A 17,548-nucleotide genomic window follows, 5' to 3' on the forward strand; every position below is an offset into this window, starting at 1 on the left:
GATTGAAGATTCAAGCTGCTACATTCGTTCTTATTCAGTTTTTATATAATTCAGTTTTTCCAATTGCTTTCTTTTTAATTATGTTTATGCTTTCTTTTATTATGTCTGGCTAGTTTCCTTTAGCTGATTCTAGGGTTTGTAAATAGTTGATTGAATTTATGTGATTTATTTGTTAATACCTTTGTGCCTTCCAGTTTATGATTCATAATTTCTGGTGCTTAATTTCTTGTGAATTATCTGATCAATAGTTTGCATGTTTAGCTATTCGGTTTGAGACCTAGCGGAGATAACTGTTTAGCGGATTCAGGAATGTATGATATGATTTTAACCTTGAGACCTAGCGGAGATAGGTGAATCATAGGGAGCTATTCTTAGGAGCTATTGGGAGTTAGTAGATTTTCTTGAGACCTAACGGAGATAGATAATTTACTAATCTACGATCGTTGCTGCTCTAGCGAGAGTAATTGATTAATTTAGTGATCTCTCATCATAACTGGATTAAACTGGTACATAGGATTAATGGATTTATTATGTGGATTTAGTTAATGAATTTACTACCCTAGGATCAGTTGTCTTTATTATTCGAATTTTTCCTACGTGCTTTTATTTATCATTATTTGCGTTTTAGTTTAAGTTAATTAAACCTTCCTGCTTTCGTTTACCTGCATACTGTGAGAGTCTGTTTAGGAGATAGATAAAGTAATTTCGTTTTACAGTCTCTGTGGATACGATACTCTGCTTGCTATTTCTGTGCTACGATTACACCGTGTTAGTTGCGGTATTTTTGTTGCTAATAAATTAGTGATCAACTTTTTGGCGCCGTTGCCGGGGACTGTTTAGATTTTGCTTTAATATTTCCAATAGGACTTTATAGTACTGCAAGTTTTTTTTGTTTTTGTTTTTTTTTTCTTTTCTGATCTTTTTGCTGTTTCTGTAGGTTGCATATGAACACACGATCTCACGGAAATCCTCTCTTTGAGTTTGACCCTGAAATTAACAAGACCTTGCGCAATCTAAAGAAGCAGAACGATCAAGTTGAGACAGAAACGATGGCTACTCCAGAGCAAATCCAAATTCGAGCTCTGCAAGAGCAGTTGAAGAAGCTGCTTGATGCACAGGAGACGAGAGAGGCTCAGAAACAACCAGCCATCAATGAAGCGTTCATACCACAGTATGTGTACCAGGAGCCCCCCACGAGTGAACGTTAACAACTTTGAGCTGAAAACGGGTTTGATCACGATGGTCCAACAGAGCCAATATGGTGGACAAGCGATTGAAGACCCTAATGCGCACCTGGCGTATTTCCTGGAGCTGTGTAGCACGGTGAAGATGAATGGTGTCCCTGATGACATTATCCGTCTTCGTCTTTTTCCCTTCTCACTGCGAGATAAGGCGAAGTCGTGGTATCATACGCTACAGCTGGGAGATAATATCGTGTGGGAAGATTTAGCTCATGCGTTCCTACGCAAGTTTCATCCGCCTGGCCTTACGCTGAAATTGAAGATGGACATCGTGCAGTTTCAACAGTACGATGGAGAAAAGCTAGCGGAGACTTGGGAGCGGTATCAGGAGAAGCTTAGAAAGTGTCCAAGCCATGGATTTGATGAAGGCACGCTCGTGATCATGTTCTACAATGCCTGCGGGGAGCGTACAAGGATGCACATGGATACAGCTGCAGGTGGCTCTCTATTGCAGAAAAGCAGTTCTGAAGCATGGAGCATTATTGATAGCATGGCTTCTACAAGCTACCAATGGCCATCTGAGCGAGTACAATTGAAGAAGGTTGCAGCTGCGTCAAGTTCTGATCCTATGGCAGCAATGGTTACTCAACAGGCAGCGATGGCTACACAGCTGGCAGAGCTGACTACAAAAATTGGTGAGTTGAATGTTGGACGTCATGAGCAAGCTGTGATAGACCCGTCAAGCATGGAAGATGTCAATTTTGTGAATGGCAGAAATTATGGGAATTTCCAGCAAGGACAACCAGGAATGTATGGCAGAAATCAACAATTTCAACAGGGTCAGCAGCAGTTCCAGCCAGGAGCACGCCCGCATCCTAACCTTTCTTACGGCAATCCGAACAATACTTTGCAGCCTCCACCTGGATTTTCTGTATCTAGCGGAGGAGTTATCAATGAGCCAAAGAAAGATTCGATGGAAGACATGATGAAGCAGGTGTTGGGAAAGATAGGTGGTTTGGAAACGAATGTATGTGCGTGGAAGACCAACATGGAGACACAGCGAGGTTTAATCTTGCCGCTCTGGAAGTACCAGAGGCAGAATCACAAATAAAAAATTGCGCATATGTTCGAGGACTCAGGCCGGAGATCTTCTTTGATGAATTACAAATCCGACCGGCAAGGGATTTTGATGATATTATGGCAAGGTTGCCAGGTTACCTGCAGTTGGAGGACGCCAAGATGGCGAGAAAGGTGGAAAATGATAAACATAGGGTCAAGAAAACCGAGGAAGCACCTGAGAGACAAAGACACCAAGATAGGGCCCCTTTCAGAGGGTTGCCTCCGAGGATATTGCCACCCCAGGGAGGAATGCCATCCCATCAACAACGCACCGTGAATGAGGTTACGCGGTTTACTGAGTACACGCCCTTGAATAAACCGCAAGATGAAATTTTCCAACTGATAAAAGACCAACCGTTCTTTCGGGCGCCGGGAACTTATCGGAATGGGCCACCCCAGGAGGGGTCTAATACCAAGTTATGTGAGTATCACAATTCTTTTGGACATTACACAAGATATTGCGGACATCTTAAGCACCAATTGGAGTTATTGGTGCGCCAGGGATATCTCGACCAGTTCATTGACAGAGGAAATGAGGGCCAGAGGCGGACTGATCAGAAAGATCAAAGGGATCAGAGGGATCAGCGAGATCAGAGGGATCAGAGGGATCAGCGAGATCAGAGGGATCAAAGAAATAACCGGGATCAGCGACAAGAGCAGGGGAACAACAGAGATCGTAGGCCTGATGACAACCGGGATAATCGCAGAGAGGGGGCAGAGAGGCAAGCCCCTCCTCCACCATACAGAAGGGAAGTGCATATGATTTGCGGAGAGAACGGGACGCCCACATCAAATCGGGCTAAAAAGCAGGTCGTCAGAGCAGTAAAAACAGGATATTATCATAAAAGGGTCATGGAAATTACGGGCGCGGCAGAGGAGCCGGCGATTACTTTTGGAGCAGAGGATATACGTACACTAATGTACCCGCATGATGATGCGTTGGTCATCACGGCGGACATAGCGTGCTGCATGGTTCACCGTGTCTTCGTCGATTCAGGGAGCGCCGTGAATATTTTATACAAGGAATGCCTTCAAAACATGGGAATAGAGGTACACATTGAGCCCACAAATGCTCCTTTGTTTGGGTTCGGGGGAGAGATGGTCATGCCTTTAGGTTATGTGGAGCTGCCGTTGATCCTCGGCAGTGCAGCCAATAGTAGTAGAGCAAGGATGGTACGATTTTTAGTTGTGGACATGCCCAAACCCGCGTACAATGTCATACTCGGACGACCTGCCTTGACGGCATTCAGGGCGGTAATCTCTATGTTCCATTTGAAAATGAAATTCCCCGTCGAGGGGGGGAGAGTAGGAGAAGTTTGTGGGGATCAAACAGCGTCGAAAGCATGCCACGTCCAAATGCTTGCATACTCATCGGGACAGAAGAGGGAAATAGTGACAGAGGGATCAGATACACGGAAGAGGGGAAAGGTGGGCGAGGTGCATGCCTTAGCAGAGGAACGCCAAGAGTTGGCGAATTTATTAAAAGACAGAGATAGCACAGAAAAAACCGCGCTGGTGTCCACCAGTGATGTCTGCAACATGATCGAATTGTTTCCAGGGAAAGAGGGTTTCCAAACAAAGATTGGGTCTGCCATGAGTGATCAGGTCAGAGAGGAACTCATTGGTTGTCTTCGAAGAAATGCAGACGTGTTTGCATTCAGTACCACCGACTTAAAGGGGATTGACAGAAAGTTGGCAGAGCATTGCCTCAACGTGGACCCTAAGGTGAAGCCGGTAAAGCAAAGAACAAGGAATTTTGGGGCAGAGAAGGATGCGGCAATAAGGGAACAGGTCTACGGATTGTTGGAAGCAGGGCACATTGTGGAAGTGCAATACCCGGAGTGGATTTCAAACGCGGTGATGGTACCCAAGAAAACAAACACCTGGAGGATGTGTGTGGATTTCAGATATCTAAATGCTGCTTGCCCAAAGGACCATTATCCTCTGCCGAGGATCGATCAGCTGGTGGATACCACTTCAGGGTGTGCTCTATTGTCCATGATGGATGCATACCAGGGATATCATCAAGTCAGGATGAATAAGGGAGACATTGCCAAAACCGCATTTGCCGTCTGTTGCGGGGTGTATGGATGGAAAAGTATACCTTTTGGCTTAAAAAATGCGGGAGCTACATATCAGCGGATGATGGAGAAAATTTTCAAAGAACAACTGGCAAAGAACATTTCAGCTAGGCTTGTGTATTTAGACTTATTGTACCCTTTAAGATATTCAACATCTATTAATTAATTAAAACTTTTGACAACTTATATAAATTAATGTCTTATTAATCCTTAAGTAGTATCACTCAACCTTATTATTGCACATGAACTTAATCAACAAGAAAAGTTAGTGCAATAAATATTTCGAGCTCCTTAAGGGGATGTTATCATCATATACCGGATACGGGCACCCAATACAGATTACCAAATGTCATATGTAAATTTCTATCACCCAAGATACAGAGTACTCAAGTTAATATGTAACTCTCGTCCATAGTAAATCAAAGTGATACACAAATTTATATATAAACCTGAAATCTTATTAGAATTTAGGTCTCGTTAAGTCACCGAGATCTTAATTCTTCACTTAGGTTAGATAAAAAAAAGAATACATCTCACTGTGATCCTAAAACTAAGGCCCATTACCCTCCTTTAGCCCACTTGTGGCAGACCATCTCTTGACTTAAATTGCAGTCCTAACAGTTGCGTTCCTCGAGATGTATTTGGAACCCTAACTAACTTATTCCTTCTTGTTCCTTTCTCCATTCTCTCTATGTTTCCGAGTAAAAGAGAGAAGTTTTGCATGTATCTTCACCTCACCTCTTGTATGTCTTCTTCGTCCTATCTTTGCTATCTCTGGGGGGTTAGCCGGAGTGAGGATGATGATGAACTTGGCAGTGGAGGTATCGGAATATGGTGTTGCCGCAAAAGGACTAACCTTGGGTTTGAGAAAGGCCGAAATCTAAGCTGAGAAGTTGTTACTCCGTTATCTCTGAACCACCGCTGCTGTAGCAATGTTGTCGTGTCGTCTCCGGGCAGCCACCCTGCTACCCCCTATTTTCTTTGTCTCTCTTTATTTTGCTTCCTTCAACATCTGCTCACACTATCTCTTTCCACTTAGTGTTTTCTTTATGTTGGAGCTTAAAGATTGAAATCAAATAGTACATCTAGCTCGAATGATCTCAAAACTAACATGTGCATGATCTACTCAAAAGCTGCATGTGTAGCTGAGCATCGGGAACTAACTAAAGTCAGGTTCCACCGTGAAAGAACGATGAATCAACGTTGAGGCAATAACACAATAAAAACTTATAAATTATTTAAAGAATTTATTTTACTAAATATACTTAAAAAAATTATAAATTTCTAAACAACTTATAAATTATTTTAAATACCTTATAAACTCAAGTAAACGCACTCTAACTTCCTCCAAAATAATTCTCGTTGAAGATGCTCTTCCACATATAATTAAGTAAATGTGTGAATTGTGATGTGTGAAGAGAAGAAAATATGAAGCCTAGGGACAGAAAAAGTCAACGCACTATGCCGTAGATTGTTTCGATTACGCATCATCTTACGCCTACAAAACTCAGATCCAAATTTACAATTGCCCCATCTCACGACACGTGGACGGTCAACCCCTCTGCCCGTTCTCATCTCCCCCAGTCCACTCGGATTCCAACCTGCCCGATCTGCCCGGATCCCGCCTATAACAGATCTCTCCACACCTCAAAAAAGTACCAAATTACCAACAGCTTCACCATGGCGAAATTCCGCACCGCCACCATCGCCGCAGCTCTCTTCTACTTATTCACCATCTCACTCGCCCGCGCTCCGCCGCAGATCGACAAGGCAGTCAGTGCCGCCGCCACCACCACCGAGCTTCCTCTCTCCGATGCCGATCCCGCGCTCCGCCTCCCCAGCGAACCGTTCAACGCCGATGCAGACGCCAAATCCAACGCGGAGACAGATCCTAACTTCGCCGTCGTCTCCGCCGTGCCGCTGACCGAGATCACCTTCCGTCCGGTCAACCGCCGCTTCCACGTGAAGCGCCCCTGCCGCCACCACTTCAAATTCTACCCTACGATGAGGGAAAACGAGCCGATCCCCTACGGCAACGACATGATCCTCTCCTCCGGCGAGAACAGCGACTTCGAGCAGCCGATCGTTCGCAGCGGAGGCAAGCGGATCCCCGGCCGGTGGATGAGGATGCACCACCACCTCCGCCACCTCCGCCACCGCCGCGGCGAGGACACCGACAGCGACAGCGACAACGAAGAAGAGGAGGATCGGGTGAAGAGAGCCGTGTTCAAACGGTACGATTACGACAGGTTCGATCGCGAGAAGAAGATGAAGAAATTGAGGCAGCATTTTAGGATCGGAAATGAGAAGAAGGAAGAGAAGCCGAAGAAAGCCGGCTTCATGAAAGGCGTGCGCAAATTCTTGGACAATTATTTCTAGAAGCATCTAAGGCTATGAATCACGAGCAATATAGCATCAAGTACGAATAATAATCCCCTGCTTCTAGATATTTTGATATGTATGTCACTGCTGCTTATATAGATATATATATGTATGTATGTATGTATTTCAGTATTTGTGTATATCTGAGTTATGAAAGTTTTACCCTTCTTAGGCTTTAGCGAGTATGTAAATAAATTTGCGTCCATTTGAGATGTGAAGGATCGATCAATATCTTTATGTTTGTTGATGTGTTCATTTCATCAAAGAAAAAAAAATATAGAGTTAATCATAGTTTGTGTCCATAAGATCTTAATTTTCAGCATTTTTCAAAAAACTATCATTAATATACTTTTTCACTTCAAAAACTCTCGACTTAGGAATAAAAAAAGTTTGATTTATATCTGTCTTACATAATTTGGGGTTGGTATATTCTTAGGGTTTAAGATTTTTCTACAATTTTATATTGAATAATGCAACATTTGGCAAAGCAACTCATTATTTCATCGCCGTATTTTGTAAAGTGATATATAAATCCTGTTTTTTTTTTTTTTTGGAATGAGTTTTTGAAGTTAAAATGTAAGTCAGGTGATATTTTTTGAAAAAAATTAAAAGTTCGGAACACAAAATGTGATTCATCCAAAAAAACAAATTTGCTACTATAACACATGAAAACTGCTGTCTTCTCACATAAAAATGATAACTGTAGTAAACTACAAATTAATGAGATTTTAAAAGGAAGACGAGCATGCACCTAGCTGCTGGCGGGAGGAGGTGAGCAGGGCGCACGGCGACGGGCTGACTTGAACGGCAGCTCCGAACACATTCGAGCACTGCCACGGCCGTGCGCCACCAAGATGGATGTTGGAGAGGCAAATATCAGTAAACGGCGCGTTTCTAAGGCCGCGGATGAGGCCGGGTTGCTGCACTCTTTCACCCCAAACATTTTTTATCACCACATTCTTGAGGACCGGGAGAGCATTCCGGTTGTAATACTCGTCGGGGTGGTCTCCCACGTCGCCTGAGATCTTTATCCCCGTCCGCGTGTTCTCCATGTAGACATTCGACACGGTTATGTTCCTCACGACCCCTCCCCTGCCGATGTTGGTCTTGACATGTATGCCAATCCCCATGTTGTACAGGGTTATGTGCTCGGCCAGGACGTCCGCCACGCCACCGGAGGTCTCGCTTCCCACTGCGATTCCAGCGAATGGCGATGACCCGGTTAGTCTTCTGATGGTGATGCTGTGGCTGGCTCGACCAAATGCTATCCCGTATTCGTCCCACCCGCTCTTCACGGCTACTAGGTCGTCCCCGGTTGATATGAAGGAGTCCTCGATGCATATGTTGGAGCTCGAGTCTTATGATGCAAGAGAAAAATGATCAGTTTCTGCTATTAAAGAAACAAAAAGCAAGAAATATGCTTCTTTGATTTTATACCTGGATCAATTCCATCAGTGTTGGGAGAGTCAGCTGGAGCAAGAATCGTTACATATCGAATCACAACATGACTGGCAAAAGACGAGGGAAAAAGGGAGTTCAAATTTAAATTTTCACATAATAAATTTTCACATGGATGCAATGCAACCCAACCAACTATTACCTGCAGTAAACGGGGTGTATGTTCCAAAAGGGCGAGTTCTTGAAAATGACATTGGAAATGAGAATGCTTCTCGAGTTCATGAACTCGATAAGGTTTGGTCGAGTGAACTTGAGAGTTCTTCGCCTCCACATGTCCCACCAGATGCCACCTTGGCCATCGATTGTTCCATTTTCCCCTATCAAAACCAAACATTCTGTTAGAATTGATTGCCTTGAGATGTGGCCTAAGTTTGATATATGGACCACAACACTAACCTGTGATTATCACATCATGTAGACCGTTACCATGGATGAAGCTCATGTACCTTCCTCCGGGCCGTTCTCTTCCTCTTCCATAAGAGGGCAACGGCGCTATCAAGGGCCACTGCCAAACATCCTGAAGCATTAACCAACAAAAAATGTCAAAGATCCAGAAAGAATCGAGAGTAGTGTTCTATGTCATAACCTGTGAAGCAATTTACAGTTTTATCATCCAAATAAATTAACTTGTATTCTCTCAGAAATGTAACCTATTTCGTGCTGGAAGCGCTTCTAATGGCTCAAAGGCAAACTGCAACGGCTCATTCGCCCGCTGACAGGATGCATTACCAATACATAAGAGACTCCCTAACTTGTAAAAGGAACAGTAGATCAGGGTGAGTTTCTTCAAAAATATCATCTTTATTTCTCACAGAAGCAATCATTCACAGATTCATTTGTTGCTTCATACATATCCATGTCATCATCTACAGTCCATTTCTCAATATCACTTAATCTGGCAAGAAACAGAATAATGGTTTTTTCCATTATAATAGCTGGCAAACCATACTTTATTGGAAAGACCTTCTTCACATGCAGTTAAGTCAGCCAGCTATCTCCTTGGTCCACAAGACAAACTAAATGCCCCTTCTAAGAGCATCCGCAATGGGGTTACATGATAGCTTACATGATAGCCTACTTTATGATGGGGGACAACATGGTGTAAAGATGCTGCAGTGGGATTACATGATAGCTTACATGATAGAATTAGTTTCCATTTTTATGCTTTTTACTTAAATTTAATTGCTCAAATTTAAATAACACCTGTGACTAATAATTAAAATTTCATTCAAATAAAAAACCTAAAAATTACATTAAAAAAAAATTAAAAACATAATTTAAATTACATAAATTAAACTCCTAGTCTAGATAAGGCCACGACGCTTGAGCATTTCTTGTACCATGTGCTCGTGGGCCATCCTCTGTACATCGCTCATATGCGATGTATCAATACTGAGGAGTTGCATGTCGAGCTCCCGCTCCTTGAGCTCGTTCTTTTTGGCATATTCGGCCGTGATATTTTTCAAGTTCTGATCGGACCGATCCAACCGCTCTTTGTACTCCGATGACTGCTCGGAGCTTGCCGCCGCCTTCCCCTTCCCCTTCGCTTTCGCCGCCCTTGCCGCCGCCTTCGCCGCCTTGTTCCCAATCGGCCGGGCAGACGAGATCTCCTCGCCTGACGCCGAGGTGGTGAAGGCGCCCTCCTCTGTCGTCTTTGTCCTCTTGGAGGAATGCACGTCTCCCTCGAGGTACATCGACTTGAACTTGTGGTTGTTCCGGAGAATTTTCCACGCATTCCAGTAGTTGAAGGAGGCGTTATTTGCGCTCCGACTTTTGAAAAGAGTTTGGGCCTTGTCCCGGAGCATATCGTCAGAATGGCCGGACGGCCACTTGCTGCGCACCTCCACCCAAATACTTTCCCACAACCGCACCTCTTGGGCCACTCGGGTCCAGTGGCCTTGAATCTGACGAACTTTGAGGTGGGCGCCGATGAGAGGGTTGACACGGGCGACGATTCTCTTCCAGTACTCGAACCCCTTTTGATTTGTCCCACGGATGGCGTCGTTTGTCTCCTCCATCCAAATTTGGACGATGATGTCCGTCTCCTCAGTGGTGTAGGTATGACGGATAGTCTTACCTCCGTCATCCTCCGCCCCCTCCTCCTCCGCCACCGACGCCGGCCTGTCATGTCGGATCTTGTGGGCGACTTCTTTCCTTCGGCTGCCTTTCTTTGGTTTGGCAGCACTATGGGCCGAAGGCATCTCCTCGCCGGCCTGAGGAGCATCCCCCAAGTTACATCCCGATAAATCGGGATGATATTCGTCGGATAGATCGGGACACCAATTTAGATCGTAGTAATTTGGGTTGTTTGGATCCATGGGGTGTAGAGAGAGGAAGAAATGAAGAAGATGAAGAAGAAGAAGTGAGAGGGCGTAGGGAAAAAAATGAGGAAGAAGAAGAATAAATAGAAGAAAAGAAAGGGAAAAAAAAAAAAAAATTGAACGGTCAAAATTACACGCAAACCGAGGAATAAATTTTTTTTTTTTTTAAATAGGCGCGTGCATTGCACGCGCCTTACACTATCGAGAAATTGGGCTACACGATAGAACGTGTAGCCCTCGTGTAACCCGCGTCTGCAACGGTTACACGATAGAGCTTTTACACGATAGGGCTATCGTGTAAGCTCTATCGTGTAACCGTTATTGATGCTCTAAGACATGATTCTTTACTACCTAAATCGGAGTTTTTAAAGCTATCGTTCTCGTTTTACATAACCCGAGACTTGTCCTACTGAACCAGATACATCACAATCAACATACCATATGGTCCCAGTTTCGAATTCTCTTCATAAAGTTTGCATCTCATCATGCTTATCAGAAACAGAAACTACAACGGCATTGCTTCGCTGTCCTCAAGCTCAAGTACAGTTCAACAGGAGATCAATCATGAAGTGCATACTACTATACTAGTCAGGAAAATTAGTACATTTTGACTGAAAACACATCACCATTTCTTTAGCATATTTCTCCAACTCCACCAAGATCTTTATATTACTCAAGTACTGTACAACGGCGATGCAAGGCAAATCGAACTTCCTAAAACTCCGATTCAAACAAGATAACGACACCAGAAACAACTCCATAGAAATTATAAATCAAGAGCAGCAGCAGAAACATACTAAAATGGCGTAATGATATTTGATGCAAAGTAGAAATGAAAAAAAAGTTAGATACCTTAGTGGCTTTGATCACGGCGCCTCTAGCCAAGTAAAGAGTCATACGGCTTGTGAGATTAAACGGTCCGGTTAAATATTCTCCAGGAGGAATGTAAAGCAGCGAGCCACCTCTCCTTCTCAAATGCTCGATTCTGTAAATTGCTTCTCTGAATGCTTTCGTGTTCAACGTCACCCCATCGCCCACGCCTCCGAAGTCCGTTATCGATATCTTATCGTTCCGGTAACTCATCGGAACGATCCCGGAGCAAGTTGCCCAATCACCATTCGCGAATTCTCCAAAGTTAATAAATAACAGTAATAACCACCCAACACAAAACGAAAATGAACAATCACAGCGATACATTTTGAGCTGATTCGTTTCAGATTTTCCAACGGGATGAAAGACGGTAGGAGTTTGCTTGCTGATTTAGTGAGAGAAAACAAACAGAAGGCAACAAGGAAAGAGTAGTTATGGCTGAAAGAGTAGCAAAGATTTAATTATTTTTGCTTCAACAGAGGAAGTAAAGCGCCGCAAAAAAGGTAAAGAGAGATCTGGAAATAGTCCGAGGAGAAAACTCCAAATGCAAATCTTCTAGGATGACGATGGATGCACGGAGCAAAACCTGCAGTTCACCAAAAAATGAATTAAAAAAGTTGAAATGAAGTGAGGAAACGAGAAATTAGAAGTCATCCGATTATCAAATGGAGAAAATAATTTCTGCCAAAAATGAACACAGTTCTGGATTGAATTTAACGAAGAAAACACATAGAAGATAACAAAGAAAAAGCGCGCACACACAAAGCAGAATGTGACTGTGTGTGGTGTGTGCAAAGTGTGGAGCTACCTGGAGTGTGAAAAAGGAGGTAATGCTTGTCAAGAAGCGCTTGTCTTTGCCGCGAAGAGAGAGAGATTATGGAAGATACAGAGCAGGGCAGAGCAGAGTGTGTGAAGAGAGAGAGAGATTCTTTTGAGCAGAAAATAGGTTCGCAATTATTTCGTGATAGCATTTGGAATTTTGGAAATTCGGAAATATTGGATAAAAATAAATTAACGGATAGTAAACGTCTGGTGCTTCTTGAAACTATAAATTATTGAATTATTCATGGAATTATCATCGGTTTAACTACGCCTTTCAATAGATATTTACAAAGTCGTGCTCATTTTTAAAAAGATTTATTATGTTGAAACAAAAAATAAAATGGCCACATCATTATTGGTTGTCATATTGTCTTTTCTGTTCCAGATTATTAGTGTTACAAAAATTATTTTTTCTTTTATTTTTGTTTTGGATTGAATTACAAGTAACAATTTGTGTGGCGTGGCAAGTTTATCGGAGTAGATGAGAGATCTCTCCTACAAAAGAAATTTTGTTGAATAAAAAAATTAGATATTGAGTGATAAGTCACTTTATTTCCAACTCAATAATATAAAGATAATATGGTCATTTTTTTTAACATGAACGATTGAAAGCGGCACTGGTCTTAAAAAATACTCTCTATGTCTCATTTATCTTGACACTTTTACTCTCTATAAAAGTGTCAAGATAAGTGGGACGGAGGGAGTATTAAATTTAAAAATATTTATGAGAGGTATTGGGTTTGATCCACCTGCGTGCGGTGTAGTTTTCTTACTTTTGTGTGAGTAGTTTTTCACTTTTATGTGGGTAATGATTCCGCCTGTGTGCGCATCATTTTTCCACCTTTGTGTGATATAAAGGTCTCGCCTGCGTGGGGTTGCTAATTTGATTATATAATAGATACCTCTTGTAATTTTTTTTAAAAAAAAATATTAGCTGTTATTGTGAATAAAAAATAGATCCCATTTTATAAAGTATTATGAAAGTAATGAGTTAATTGGGGAAAAATAGTGATGGACCATGATGTATTTTTATGAATAAGTATGAAAATGAGGAATAAAAAATAAGGAGATTGTGTACAAAAATTAAAACATTCATGTTTCGCTCAAAAATAGTAAATTGTTCATATTTTTATGAGACGGATGGAATAGTTTGCTACTTAAACTATCATGTTAAGCTAATATACACATTATTGGAGATATATTGATATGACATGAATCACACATGATTAAATAATACTCCCTCCGTCCACCAAAAATATGCCACAATTTCCTTTTTCGTCCGTCCACAAAAAATATGCCACTTCCATTTTTAGTAGTAGGGTCCACACAACTCCACTCACATTTAAAGTGGGACCATTACTCCACTACCAACTTTACTCACATTTTCTTAAAACCCGTGCCGAAAGCAAAGTGGCATGTTTTTCGTGGACGGAGGGAGTAACATATTATGATGATAATACAACAATAAATTCTTGAGTAATAATTTAACGTCCCTGTCTTGCACAAGACAAGATTATGTAGACTGGCTGCATGTATATATATAAATTAAAATCAACTATCAATAGTAAATCAATGATAAAATTACTTAATATATAGTTGATGCGACTAAAGTTGCATTTTAGTCGTAAACAATAATTTAAACCAACAGTTAAGGTGCCAGAGGTTTTGTCTTTTCATAAAAGAAGATACAATAGTAGCTATATATCAAGAAATTGAAGTGCACGCAACTTTTCTATTCAGATATATATCAATAAAAGAATGTTGTGTTCAAGCTGGATAATTTGTATGATACTAAACAATTATTAATAATTTTCATAGTTACGTAGATTGTATTAGACCTACAATTTATTTTATTCTTACACGTCAATTAGACGACATGGATTAATGTAATCGACAACTAAATGTGTTTATATATAATAGTAATTCTTTTCAGATAAATAATTACTAAACATTTGCAGTGCAATTGGTAGCTACCAAAACTCTTGTGATCTCGAAATTGCAGTAAATCTGTCTCTCATGGTCAATAAAATTAAATCTCAAAATTAATTTGTCGTAAAATAATGCTAAATGCGACACCAGACTTTGTATAGTTCCAAATTCATGTCCAGACTTTTTTGGCTTCTCAAGCTAGGGAGGAGGGTTTTTGGCCTCATGCCATTGCTGGTTTAAATGATTTTGTCCAGGAGGATGTTTCTATTCCCTTTTTTACTCGTTTCGCTTGATTTTTTGGTTTTTTTTCTCTTGGTTCTGGATCGGTTGTGAGCCGGGAGGCCTAAGGGTAATGGTTCGGCCGGAATCCTTGAGACCTCCTAACTCAGCTCTGTCAACCTTGGTCCTGGACGAGTACTCTTTTTCCTCAGCTGTTATGAGGTTTTAACGAGGCTCGGCCCTTAGTCTGCAGCTTTGTGCTTTCAAGGGTTTTTGGTTTTCCGTTGTTGTTTCTTTTCTTTTTAATAAAATCTTATTTCAGCCAAATTCATTGACTCTAAGTGCTCTAAAACCTAAGACATTGAAACTACGTAGATCAAGAATTGCAAGAAAACAAAAGAAATGCAGAGAAAAACCCAAATCCCAAAGCAACAAAAATTGGATGGTATTGCAATAAAGAGTGCATGTGAGCGATAAACTATACAAGATAGCTGGTGACCTAAATTTTGCATGTGCCCTCAACTTGTCGCATTATTGTATAATTGTTAACGCCACTTCATTTTTCAAAATAGTTATTAATTAAAACTTCAAATTATTATGACGACGTTTTTCATCAACCCCCTTTGTTATCATTCCCCCAAAAGGTTCAATTTATAAGTAATGGCTTAAAATTCAATAGTTAATTTATGGCGTAAAATATCTATGAATTATTTTAAATGATACTCCCTCCGTCCCATTAATAAAGACATAGATCTTTTGGGCACGGAGATTAAGGAAAGGTAGATTAGTTGTTAAAGTGTTGTGGTCCACCACTATTAGTGTAATTGATTAATGTCTTTATTAAACCCCAACTCTCTATCTATCATCTGCTCCGACCACCGCCGACCACCAGTGTCGCCGCCGCCGTCGACCACGACCGTCGATTCCCAACCCCAACCCCAACTATCTCTCTCTCTCATCTGCACTGATTGAATCAACCCAGAAACAATTGCAAATTGCAAATTGGAAATGGGACAGATTGCAAATTGGATAGATTGGAAATTGCAAATTGAAAAATCGAACCCAGAAATAATTGCAAATCGGAACCCAGAAACAATTGCAAATCAAACCAAGAGATAATCGAACCCACAAAAAATTCCAAAAAAATTAGCACCAAAATTTGATTCAAAATTAACATCAAATTTGTAATAGCAGTGACGCCGGCCACGGACGTTGGTGGAGGAGGGAGGCGGTGGCAGAATTGGGGCGAGGAGATGGGCGGCGATAATGGAGGATTCCAGAACCAAGGCGGAGGGGGTCTTGCCCAAAATCGAACGCTTGCAAACCCTAGCCCCTAGCCCCCAGCTCCGCCGCCCTGCAAACCCTAGCCACTAGAACCAGATCTGTCGGAGAAGAGAAGAGAATGGGTGGTGGCTGTTCGGTCGGAGAAGGCGGCGGCGGCAAACACAGAGGTCGAGAGAGAGATGAGCGAGAGAGACAAGGGAGAACCGAGAGGGGAAGAGAGAGGAGTCAGACAGGGAGAGATGCAAACAAGAAGGAAGGCGGTCGCGGAGCGGCCCCAGAGCCGTCGTCGGCTGGAGAAGGAGAAGCAGGCGGCGGAGAAGGAGAAGAGAGAGGAGGGGCGCCGCGCTGTTCGGCGGGGCTAGGGCTAGGTCTCGGCCCTCTGCCCCCGTCAGTGGTCGGAGAGGCGAGGGGTGCTCGGCGGTGGTCGGAGGCTCGCCGGAGAAGCTAGATTGAGAGAGAGACGAGAGAGTGAGAGAGACGGAGAGCTGGATTGAGAGTGAGAGACGAGAGAGTGAGAGAGGCAAAAGGAAATGTGTCTTTATTAAGGTGCAATTAATTAGTGTATCTTATGCCCTAATTATTTCCTTTTTTGGAAATGTGTCTTTATTATTGGGACAGCCCAAAAAGGAAAGTGTGTCTTAATTAGTGGGACGGAGGGAGTATTACATGTTAAAAAGAAGCTTAGGACTCAAACTTGAAAACAACTGCAAATCCTGGATCACCAGAGTTGAATTATACAAAGCTAAAGTCACACCAGAAGGCAAAACTCAAATTAAGAGACCTAGTATAGTAATAGTATACTCAAAGGCTAATCAGATCGGACTTCCGTTATAAGTTTGAACGATAACGCGAATTGTATTTAAACTATCACTTGGGCTTCGATAGTATGCTTAGAGAATATGCTATAAATAGGGCACCTATGTCCAAAAGTAAATACGAGACTCATTGATTCAAATATCAAATAGAAGGGGGGGAAAAAATCTCTATGCAATTTATATTACGTTCTCAGCTCGATTTCTCTCGTACTTTTAAAAATTCGTGGTTGAATTTAAAACTCAATTCAACAACTCATTTTTATCAAAAATATCATGAATTATACTTCATCTGTCTCACTTCAAATGATCCAATTTTTATTTTGGATTGTCCCACTTGAAATGACCCAACCCAAATTTAGAAATAAAATTGGGCATTTAACACTATTTTTTTGATTGTCCAACCACCACTTTACACCTTTATCACACACTTCTTAATCTTCGTGTCCAATTTTTTTGGGTCATTTGAAGCGGGACGGATGGAGTAATAAATAGTACTCCATTTATTTAAACTTCAAACTATCATTTTTGTATCAAAAATGTTATGTATCTATTTTTCAGCCCCACGTAGTTCGTCGAATGTCACTGTGTAATTTTAATTTTATATGCTAAATGATATGACTCAGAATGTATATATATATATATATATATATATATATATGGATGAGTTATAGTACTAAGAATGCTATCTTTCGTGAGAAATGAGAATGATTGAATAAGCCAGTATATAGTGTTGAATAAGCTGCTTGTAATGACTGCGTAACATTTTTACTTGGGTTCGAATCCTGGAGGGAGCAAAAATTCTATCTAATTAATTGAATTTCGTTATTCAGTCATTACAAGCAGCTTATTCAACATTATATACTGGCTTATTCAATCATTCTCATTTCTCACGAAAGATAACATTCTTAGTATAACTTCGTCCTATATATATATATATATATATATATATATATATATGTGTGTGTGTGTGTGTGTGTGTGTGTGTGTGATTTTTTTTTTTAATTTAGGGTATCCTAACATAATACTACATCTTTTAGCTCTAGGATCAAGTTTGTCTTGCTTGATAT

At 41.4% G+C, this 17,548-nt stretch overlaps 1 protein-coding gene across 1 annotated transcript; it reads right to left on the bottom strand.

Moving 5' to 3' along the window:
- Window positions 1-6,038: 6,038 nt before the first annotated feature.
- LOC131017901 (probable polygalacturonase) lies at window positions 6,039-12,484 on the bottom strand. Its single transcript, XM_057946639.1, has 6 exons — window positions 12,221-12,484; window positions 11,395-11,998; window positions 8,618-8,738; window positions 8,364-8,538; window positions 8,201-8,271; window positions 6,039-8,120 (listed from the first exon to the last, which is right to left on the bottom strand). The coding sequence occupies exons 2-6, from the start codon at window positions 11,737-11,739 to the stop codon at window positions 7,492-7,494; spliced, it is 1,341 nt and encodes a 446-aa protein (XP_057802622.1). The 5' UTR covers window positions 11,740-11,998; window positions 12,221-12,484; the 3' UTR covers window positions 6,039-7,491.
- Between the last annotated feature and the right edge of the window lie 5,064 nt (window positions 12,485-17,548).

The sequence above is a fragment of the Salvia miltiorrhiza genome, chromosome 3 (genome assembly GCF_028751815.1).
Source record: "Salvia miltiorrhiza cultivar Shanhuang (shh) chromosome 3, IMPLAD_Smil_shh, whole genome shotgun sequence".
NCBI classification, from domain to species: domain Eukaryota; kingdom Viridiplantae; phylum Streptophyta; class Magnoliopsida; order Lamiales; family Lamiaceae; genus Salvia; species Salvia miltiorrhiza.